Source organism: Carya illinoinensis, chromosome 11, assembly GCF_018687715.1.
Source record: "Carya illinoinensis cultivar Pawnee chromosome 11, C.illinoinensisPawnee_v1, whole genome shotgun sequence".
NCBI classification, from domain to species: Eukaryota; Viridiplantae; Streptophyta; class Magnoliopsida; order Fagales; family Juglandaceae; genus Carya; species Carya illinoinensis.
This window is the reverse complement of record NC_056762.1, coordinates 36,912,456-36,923,235: the sequence shown is the minus strand read 5'-3', so window position 1 is coordinate 36,923,235 and position 10,780 is coordinate 36,912,456. Positions and strand designations below refer to the sequence as shown.

The 10,780-nt window shown below is 34.3% G+C and overlaps 2 protein-coding genes across 2 annotated transcripts; one reads left to right on the top strand and one right to left on the bottom strand.

The window, feature by feature from the left end:
- Positions 1-2,087: 2,087 nt before the first annotated feature.
- LOC122282965 (FT-interacting protein 7) lies at positions 2,088-8,564 on the top strand. The gene is made up of 2 exons (XM_043095063.1): positions 2,088-2,313; positions 5,200-8,564. Exon 2 carries the CDS (start codon positions 5,273-5,275, stop codon positions 8,297-8,299), a length of 3,027 nt encoding a protein of 1,008 aa, XP_042950997.1. The 5' UTR covers positions 2,088-2,313; positions 5,200-5,272; the 3' UTR covers positions 8,300-8,564.
- A 602-nt stretch (positions 8,565-9,166) lies between these two features.
- LOC122280724 (blue copper protein-like) lies at positions 9,167-10,019 on the bottom strand. The gene is made up of 2 exons (XM_043091727.1): positions 9,858-10,019; positions 9,167-9,534 (listed from the first exon to the last, which is right to left on the bottom strand). The coding sequence occupies exons 1-2, from the start codon at positions 10,015-10,017 to the stop codon at positions 9,242-9,244; spliced, it is 453 nt and encodes a 150-aa protein (XP_042947661.1). The 5' UTR covers positions 10,018-10,019; the 3' UTR covers positions 9,167-9,241.
- Positions 10,020-10,780: the final 761 nt, after the last annotated feature.

Sequence of the window (10,780 nt, the reverse complement as noted above, 5' to 3'; positions counted from 1 at the left end):
TTGTGTGGATTTCATGTTCTAATTTTTAAGAAAATAAATAAATTAAATATAGATTTAAAATAAGAGAAAAATATTGGTGGAGATATTAAAAAAATTAGGATAAGTTTGAATTTTTATTTTTTATGACATTTTTTTTTAATTTCATGTAAATGCGTTGCTTTGTAAAATAAGACTAAGTAATGGAATATGAAATGAGATAAAAATTTGTTGTTTCTCTATTCATATTTGTGTGCATTTAGTTAAAATTTATGCATTGGTTATAAGACATAAAAATAGATAAGGTTATTTATAATACATCTATTTCTCTTACTTTTTGTGCCCATTAGGAACTTGGAAGATATTAAGATCAATTCGATTCAATCTAATTTTAAAATAAATATAATATCCAACTACTCAACTCTCAAATCGATAAACATTACTCAATTCAAAATCTATTTACACGTGGGACTCACAACATTTTTTAACTCAACAGCTCTTTACATGCGGGACTCACAACATTTTTCAATTTTTTATAAATACATTTAAACTCATCTTAACATCTAAACATATCTAAACTTATATTAGGTAGACTCCACAAAATTCACTATATCATCTCAACTCACTACTATTCATAAAGAGCTCAATTCAAGTCAACATCCAAACAGAAACTTATTTAACATGACATATCAATTAAAAATAGTATTATATATAATTAAGTGTATTACATGTACTATTGAAAATTTATTAGAATATCTAAATAATGTTAAGTATAAGCTCTAAACGTATAAGTTTTTTGTAAGTAATTTTGTAAAAAATTAGATATTATAAAAAAGAAAAACAAAAAAAAAGAAGTGAATTCTTCACGCATTTTTACGGCGAGATTATTATGTCATTATATTTCAATATTATAAAAGTTGTTAACAATTTTCGGTTAATTAATAGTCTGTACCGAATATTTGGTCCATTTATTTGTTATTTCGTGCCCACGTAACGCAGAAAAGAAGAGAACTTCCAAGAAATTAATATTTACACATTATTGAGAGAGGAAAGGGGCTTTAAAATTAAACGTGTCTGTGTACTTCTGAGGCGCATTTATTAGGACGTAGGTTACAACATTTTTTTTTTCCCCTTTCCTCCCTCATTTACCTTAAAATAAATATTTTAACTATAAATTTTTTTATAATAATAAATTATAAATTGATTTAATATAATATGATATATTAAATTATAAAATTATTTTTATTAAAATAAATTTAACATATCATACGAAATTATGTTAATTTATTAATTTATTTTTATAAAATTTCTTTATACTTGTAGTACTTCTCTAAAATAATTATTGACACTTTGTAATTAAGAAGTGTCAAATGTAAATAAATCAAATTTATTAAAATTATATTTGAGTCGGGAAAGATTTTTGGAGATATTAAAAAGTGGTGTTCCGAAAATTGAAATAAAATTTTAAAAAGTAAGATTTTTTTATAGAAAAAATTATTTACAATTTCGATTATTAATATATCAATGCATCATTTATGAAGAAGCTCGCCACATTAATTAACATAGTAATTATTTCTATGGTAATATTTATAACTGCAATAGGTTATATAAAAAAAGGAAAATGCTTAAGGCATCAAGAAACATGACTGATTCTTTTTTTCTTTATTTAATTATTAAGAAATTAAGAAAGTAATTATTAATGAATTAGTATTTTATTTTAAATATATAAAAATTACTTAATAATAATAATAATAATAATAAAAGGTTTACACCTATAGGTGGGGACACCATTCTCGGTCTTCTAGCATTGTCTTATAAAAGAAAGTTGAGAAATGATAATTGAAATTTTAGAACGCGTAAATTTTACGTATTCTTTTAATAAAAATGAATAAATATAAAATTTATATAAAAAATTATTTTTTAAGTTATAAACTCTATTTTTAAAATATATATATATATATATATAGAGCTTGCATACCTATATCTGTAATTAGCATTATTGAAAAAAAAAATTACATCTTTACGCACCACTTTATGATATAAACATAAATTTATGATATATCTTTGGAGATTAACGGTCACGATTAACGTCATAACAAGTCTTGAGCCTGTCTGCTGAAAAAAACATAGATCTGTTTCTCTGACTCATTGCTTGCTGCTCCGCTGTACTGTATTTCTTTCTTCTCTCCTGAGTTTTCTCTACTGCATTTGACTCCTCGTTCTGCGTGCTCTGCCTCTCGGCCATAACTCTCTCTCTGAGCTTGATGTTGCAGTTTTACTAGGCTGGTATCTTCTAAAGGCTTGAAAATGGCGGAAAAATATTGACGCCAAAAGAAGGTAACTCTTTTTTGTTTTACCGTTGAATTCCTGCGCTCGCTGCTAAGTATCACCTTTTATGCGGACCTCCAAAAGATTAGATTCTGCCTGTTTAATGTCTTTTTGTTCTCTAAATTATTTCTAAACTACTTGACTTCACTTTTCCATTTCTTTCTGTTAATTATTTATGAAATAAAAAGGCTAGCTTCAGATTTTGTTTTTTGTTCTTTTTTCTGAGCAAGGAATTATGACATTTCTCTATACATGACGTGTTTATTTACTCCTAATTTACTTGGTGTGTTATATTTATTAATGTTCGTAAATCTTTGAACGATCTGTAACGTTAGAGCTTTTGCCTTTCAGTTTTGTTTAACCTCCGTTACTCGGTGCATCTTTATCTTTATTTGTAATTTTTTCTTGTTCCCCTGCATTTTCTCGGCAACCAAACGGATTAAGAGATTTCATTTTTGTGTTTTTGTCTTTTTTTTCTTCATATATTCAGTGGAATCTCCCGTGTAAACCTCGCATGTGGAGCGGGCTTTAAGGATCTTTAGCTATGAAGTGTAGCGTCGCACTAATATAATAATCAGCTTAATACTTTTAAGATCCTTCTACCACGGCATGTTGCAAATGTTTATATATATGAGAAATATTTTTTGTAGTCGGCAGATGCAGTCGGCTATAAAAAAAGTAAATTAATACAAGATCTATATGAAAAAAAAATTATTTTTTTAACTTTTTTTTATTCATGTAGGTCTCCCTGAATTAATACTTTTTTTTATTCATTCCGTACAGTCGACTGCACGCCGACTATATTTATCGATTGTATGTAGCAAAGCCCTATATATATATAAATAAAAAGCATTCGTCTTGTTTGCATTCTAAGTTTAATTTCGCTTTAAGTGTTCTAAAAGTTAGTAGATTGGCTATCGTTTTCCGTGTAATTTTCGACTACTTGTAATTTATAAAACCCAATAAAAAAAAAAAAATTAGAACCAGATCGAAAGATAAAGAAGTTTTAGAGTGCTTTAGAGCTTGTCCTTTTCATGCTTGTCTTTTTCCTCATGTTCTGCTCTTTTCAAGGAGGTGAGATATATTGTGGTTTATGTGGTTTGTTTTTTGAAAATGTTGTTTCTGTTTTGCCTCTATTAGATATAACTCCAAGAGTTGGTTGGTAGTGGTTATTTTTTTAGCTACTTGTGTCCGTTCTAACCAATTATTCAATAGGCAATGTCTGCAAAAAGAAAGAAAAAGGAACTGGGTTTGGCTTTTTCTCTGTGGCACTATCTCTCTCTCTCTCTTGTAAAATGTGTTTGGTTCATAAAAGTGTAGGAAATCCTGATCCATCCAAAAAGTGTGCATGTGTGTACATTAGTAATTTACAACTTTTGAGAAATGTTACAGCCACAAAAAAATATTACAAAAATAAATTTATAAATTAATATAATTTCGTATTATATGTTAGATTTATTTTACAATAAAAATAGTTTTACAATCTAACATAAAATCAAGTCAAGTTAATTTTTAGATTTATTTTTGTAGAATCTTTTTATGTCTAAATCATTTCTTATAACTGTCAGCATATAGCCGTATACTTTCTTCATGTAACTATTCTATTTTATTTATTTATATGTATTTGGAGACCAGATATTTGACCTAGGGATGACCTTTTTCTGTGATTTGATGTTGAGTAGAACTTGATAATCCTCAAGTTTGGCAATGTAGCTTGGACTAAATTTATAAAAAAGAATCATTTTCCTTCAACTTCCAACACAATCGTGTTTATACCAAAAAAACTTCAAGTGATTATTATTGGACCCCACTATTCTCATAAAACTCCAAAAATTAATAATGGCATTTACAAAAACCCAAAAAATACTTACAAAACTTTTATACTTAAAAGTGGACCCCTTCATTTTTTGCAAACACTTAAAACACTAATCTTTATCATTTTCCTTTCCAAAACACCTCAAAAATTTGGCGAATTTCTCAAAATCTTTTTATATGCAAACATGCTCTTGATTTTTTTATTAGGGAATGTGAAATTTGTGTTTGCAAGCTCTGGTGTATGTCTGAAGTTGCATACATTGGTATTTCTTCCAGCTCTTTTATTAGCTTAAGAATCATTTTTATTGAACATTTTTATTGAACTATTTATGAGAACCCCGCTTAATAACCAACATTTTCAAAGATTAAGGCATCCATTGTTTTCTTTTTGCCACATCATTTTTGGCCTAACTTAAGGAACTAAAGGGTGAAAGAGAGGCCAAATGTGACAAGCGGAACTTATAAGAAAAGATGTGGTTTATAGGCTGTAATTGACCATGGTAAGTTGAATTCAGGACTTAGTTAAATTGACTTGAGTTAAGTTTTGTACAATCCTTTTCAGATTGTCTTTTTCAGGGTCAATTTGATGGCAGACAATGATATATCATGTTTATTGTATATTTGCATGATTTCTTTTAAGTATTTGCCTCTCATTTTGCTGCATGTTTCTTTATTTAAAGCCTCTTGCCGGTTAGTTGTTGTAGCCAAACAATCTAACTTCAATTCATTGCAATAAACGTTATTCAATTCATTCTGCTGACTTCTGATTTAGTTTTCCGAAATATGATTCTTGGGTGTGGCCATCTCTGTTTAATGAACTTTATGAGAGATTTCCATTGGATGTAAGATGCATGAATTTTGAGGACGTTCGGAAGGTCCTATGTAGAAAGGTTGTCCACATCTTTAATTGCAATTTTGAAGTGCTTCATCACTTTCTGTTTTATTATTCAGTTTGCGAGTACATCTATTGCTCTTAGAGTTGGATGTTTTATTTCATATGTGTATTGATTATACCACTTTAAATTAGATGTGTTGTTTCACTGGTACTTTCACGCATAATTATAGTTATCTCCTTTGCAGGTACCAGTAACTATCAACCGTCTTGCCAGTAGTTCTGTCTCTCTCTCCAACAACCCCCACCCGACTATTCGTCATGATGAGCAATCTTAAGTTAGGGGTGGATGTGGTAAGTGCCCACAATCTCTTGCCTAAAGATGGGCTTGGTTCATCTAATGCATTTGTGGAGCTCTACTTTGATGGCCAAAAGTTCCGTACCACCATCAAAGAGAAGGACCTCAACCCAGTTTGGAATGAAAGCTATTACTTCAACATATCCGATCCTTCCAACTTGCACTATCTCACTCTTGATGCCTATATCTACAATAATGTAAAGGCTACCAGCTCCAGGTCCTTCCTTGGGAAGATTAGTCTCACTGGGACTTCTTTTGTTCCCTACTCTGATGCTGTTGTCTTGCACTACCCTTTGGAAAAGCGTGGCATCTTCTCACATGTTAGGGGAGAGCTCGGCTTAAAAGTTTATATTACTGATGACCCATCCATAAATTCCTCAATTCCGATCCCTGCTGTTGAATCCTTGTCAAATAAGGATCCAAACTTAATACATGCGCATGCCCAAACCGTGCCAAGTGCAGTCACAGGCACTCACTCTAACAACAAAGCTGAGTCAAGACAGACCTTCCATCATCTCCCTAACCCAAATGATCACCATCATCATCAATCTTTTGCTCCAGAAGATCCCCATCATCCACCCAAGTATGGAGCTGAGGCAATGAAAATGGAACCACAGCCTCCAAAGCTAGTACGCATGCACTCTGCATCATCGTCGCAACCCGTTGAGTATGCACTGAAAGAGACAAGCCCTTTCCTTGGTGGTGGAAGAGTTGTCGGTGGCCATGTCATTCACAGAGACAAGACTGCTAGCACTTATGATCTTGTTGAACTAATGCATTTTCTCTATGTACGAGTTGTTAAGGCTCGTGATCTTCCTGCTATGGATGTTACAGGGAGTCTTGATCCATTTGTTGAAGTGAAAATTGGAAATTATAAGGGGATTACAAAACACTTTGAGAAGCAGCAAAATCCAGTGTGGAATCAGGTGTTTGCATTTTCAAAGGATCGGATGCAAGCATCTATACTAGAAGTTGTGATTAAGGACAAGGATCTCGTCAAAGATGACTTTGTAGGCCTCATTAGGTTTGATATCAATGAGATTCCATTGCGAGTTCCACCAGATAGCCCTCTTGCTCCAGAGTGGTACCGTCTTGAGGATAAGAAAGGAGAGAAGATTAAGGGTGAGCTGATGCTTGCAGTCTGGATAGGCACCCAAGCAGATGAGGCTTTTTCTGATGCATGGCATTCTGATGCAGCTACACCTATTGATAGCACTCCAGCTGCCTCTGCTGCGATACGTTCAAAAGTCTATCATGCACCACGGTTGTGGTATGTCCGTGTCAACATTATTGAGGCACAAGACTTGGTTGCAACGGAGAAGAATCGCTTCCCAGATGTGTATGCTAAAGCACAGATAGGTAACCAGGTTTTGAAAACCAAAACTGTTCAAGCTCGGACTTCAAGTTCTCTTTGGAATGAGGACCTTTTGTTTGTTGCTGCTGAACCCTTTGAAGATCATCTGGTCCTATCAGTTGAGGATCGTGTAGGTCCTGGCAAAGATGAAATCATTGGAAGGGTCATCATACCATTGAGCTCTGTTGACAGGCGCGTTGATGATCGTATGATCCCTTCACGTTGGTTCAACCTAGAAAAGCCAGTTGCTGTGGACGTAGATCAGTTGAAAAAAGAGAAGTTCTCCAGCCGTATCCATCTAAGAATATGTCTAGATGGAGGATACCATGTTCTTGACGAGTCAACTCATTACAGCAGTGATCTCCGCCCTACAGCAAAGCAGCTTTGGAAGCCACCAATTGGAGTTTTAGAACTTGGAATATTGAACGCTGCCGGACTTCACCCGATGAAAACAAGAGATGGAAGGGGCACATCAGATACATATTGTGTGGCAAAGTATGCTCACAAATGGGTCAGGACACGCACCATTGTTGACAACCTTAGTCCAAAATATAATGAGCAGTACACTTGGGAGGTGTTTGATCCAGCTACAGTTCTCACTATAGGTGTATTTGACAACAGCCAGCTTGCTGAAAAGGGTTCAAATGGTAACAAGGACCTCAAAATTGGGAAGGTTCGCATACGTATCTCAACTCTCGAAGCAGGCCGTATTTATACGCACTCTTATCCTTTACTGGTTCTTCATCCAGCTGGTGTTAAGAAGATGGGGGAATTGCATCTGGCATTACGGTTTTCATGCACTTCATTTGTGAACATGCTTTACCTATACTCTCGACCACTTCTACCAAAAATGCATTATGTAAGGCCTTTTGGCCTAATGCAGCTTGACATGCTACGTCACCAAGCTGTCAACATAGTGGCAGCAAGGCTAGGTCGAGCAGAGCCTCCACTTCGAAAGGAAGTGGTGGAATACATGTCAGATGTGGACTCACACCTTTGGAGCATGCGAAGAAGCAAGGCAAATTTCTTAAGGCTAATGTCAGTTTTCTCAGGATTATTTGCTGTTGGGAAATGGTTTGGTGATATCTGCATGTGGAGGAATCCTATCACGACAGTGCTAGTTCATGTCCTCTTTCTTATGCTTGTTTGTTTCCCAGAACTAATTTTACCCACAGCTTTCCTGTACATGTTTCTGATTGGGGTGTGGAACTTCCGTTACCGGCCAAGATATCCTCCCCACATGAACACAAAGCTCTCACAAGCTGAGGTGGCACATCCTGATGAGTTAGATGAGGAATTCGACACATTCCCTACGAGCAGGAGCCCAGAGCTGGTGAGAATGAGGTACGATCGACTGAGGAGCGTGGCTGGTCGAATGCAGACCGTAGTTGGTGATGTGGCAACTCAGGGGGAGCGAATTCTAAATCTATTAAGCTGGCGAGATCCGCGTGCTACGGCCATATTTGTTACATTCTGCCTTATAGCTGCACTAGTGTTATATGTGACACCATTCCAGGCGGTGGCAGCTTTGGCCGGGTTCTACATAATGAGGCATCCGAGATTTCGCCACAAGTCACCTTCAGTGCCTATCAACTTCTTCCGTCGACTGCCTGCTAGGACGGATAGTATGCTGTAAATTGGAGATTGGTATGTGTTGTGTGCCTGGGGTCTTATAATAATGTTACTACTTCCCCCATGTTGCAAATCGCTGGCTATTGTCCTGCATGCAGTTTCTTTTTTTGTCCTAGCCTTGCATGTTGTCATTCTCGAGATACCGAGGGACAACGAATAATTTGTATCTTTCCTTTCTAGCTTCAATATAAAATAAGGCGACGTTCGGAATCAAGACTTTCTTGAGGAGTTTAAAATCATAAAGATGTGTTGTTTTGGATTTTGTGAAATAGACGAGGCTCAGAGAACGTTAAGTTTGGGTTGAAAATTTTTATTGGGGTATGTAAAAAAAAAAAAATGTTTGAGAATTTATATATATATATACATATATATTGGATTTTCTTTTTTATTTTTTTTCATTTTTATTGATTGGTTCCGGTGTTCGGAACAAAGTCTCCCATTAATTTCAAGGCTGCATAGAGGTTATGGTAAGGAGTTTTTCGCAAATATACGTTGGATAATTCAATGAAAAACCCTCCTAATCTGACGGGCTTTATAAATTGTCATTACCCAATGTTTTAAACATTAGAATTGGAGGGAGTGTACCCCTAAAATCAATGCTTTTACCATTTGGGTCAACCAACCCATAAGGATTGCGATCAAATTTACGAAATTTGATTATTGTTTCTAATATAGAATTTCTTAGTTTAATCGTGCATAATAACACAGTTAAGTGTAATAAATTGATATGGAATTGAGATATGAATTCAAAAAACGAATGGCTTGAAATTTAAAATGCAGAATTACAAAACGGTAGTCCCAAATCAAAAGACAATAATCTCAAAATTTTGTATTCAAAACACTATCATACTACCACGAAAACTAAATAAAATGACTAGACCAGACCGAACTACAAGAAATTATCCCATACTTTGGAAGAACAGAGTATTGCAACAAATAAATTTGATTAAATCATCATCATCATAATGATGCTTAGAATAGCCAGCAACGTAACGCTTCCCATTACTGCTAATGGAGGAGAAGAAGAAGACTCGGCCGCCACTGTTATGGCAAGTTTTTGATTTCCACTCTCACAATGCTTGGAAACACCACAGATGTACCATTTATTTCTTGTGCTTGTTAAGTTGATCACATCGTTTTCGGTGGTCAGGGTCTCAGTGTTAGCCGATGCCACATATTGTTGAAAGCCAGAGCCATCCACTTTAATGACATTGTGGTCTCCCTGTGGGTAGATGAAAACTGCACCCAAAAAGTTGATTTATACCATGAGCAATCAGATTGTGGTGGGAAACATATACAAATGTTTCTTTTTAACTCTAGGTTAGAATGCCACTTTGTCTTCTAAGATCCAAATCGATTAGAATTGATAACTTAAATGATTGGTAGTATATTGTATATCAAAGATAATTCTAAAATAAATAAATACTTAATTCATAAAGAAAGTTATAAAAAAAGACTTTACAAACTGGTGTAACTTGAGTGACACAAATCTTAATCTATACCATCCCAACATAATAGCAAGTAAAAGACACAAACAACAAGAGTTTATAGAACTAATTTACCAAGTTTTTCACCAACAACGAACTCCTTTCCCTTTGCCCAAGCTTGATAATCAAAGTTAATAGTCCAACCCTTGTCATCACCAACTTTAATCTCTTTGGCCAAAATTGAAGGGGCAAGAATGGCTAGAATGGCAAAAAAGAAGAATTGGGTAGAGGCCATTATGATCAGAGAAGCTTTGTTTGAATAAATTGATTCTCTTCTGTGTGTAGGCCTTATGGTGGTACTAGTAGTGCTTGTCTCTAAGACTTCCTTCTGTACCTATTTATAAGTTTCAAAATCCTACATATTGACCATCTGTCTTTGGACGGCAAGGCCGAATGCAAACAGTAAAATCCTAGGACTCCGGAAAAATGTAAGTGACAAAACTTCACACGGCCAAAAATTTTAAAGTTGGAGCTATTCACGAGGCTCTCTCTTTGTATATCCACCTCTACCGCAGGCCCTTTTTATATTTAAATAATTTATTGGTTTAAATAATTTGTTGTTATTTGGACAACAGAAATACTTTTTGCAGTCGAGAAATACAGTCGGCGTACAGTCGTGGAGAAAAAAGTGAATTAATACGGGACCTACATGAAAAAAAATTATTTTTATAACTTTTTTTTATTCATGTAGGTCCCCCTGAATATAAAATAATTTTTTTATAATTTTTTTTATTCATTCCGTACAGCCGACTGCATGCCGACTGTATTTACCGACTGTATCTAGCAAAGCCTGACAAATGTTATTCAACATTTTGAGTCCACTTTTTGCCTTTCCACTACTTCTACTTTATTCAATGTTTAAAGTTTGTATATATTAGTGTTTATATATATTCTATATATTAGTGTTTATTCAATGCTTCACACTTATATAAGTTTCTATATATACTAGTAGTAGAGCAAACGTCCTTGTTGTGAGAAAATAACCTAATAATAAAATA

What these genes read in the sequence shown, in the direction of transcription:
- LOC122280724 (XM_043091727.1), bottom strand. Translation starts at nt 10,017, where the DNA reads ATGGCCTCTACCCAATTCTTCTTTTTTGCCATTCTAGCCATTCTTGCC. An exon ending in CGTTGTTGGTGAAAAACTTG is followed by an intron (nt 9,535 to 9,857) that starts GTAAATTAGTTC and finishes TTTTGGGTGCAG; the next exon opens with TTTTCATCTACCCACAGGGA.
- LOC122282965 (XM_043095063.1), top strand. Translation starts at nt 5,273, where the DNA reads ATGATGAGCAATCTTAAGTTAGGGGTGGATGTGGTAAGTGCCCACAAT.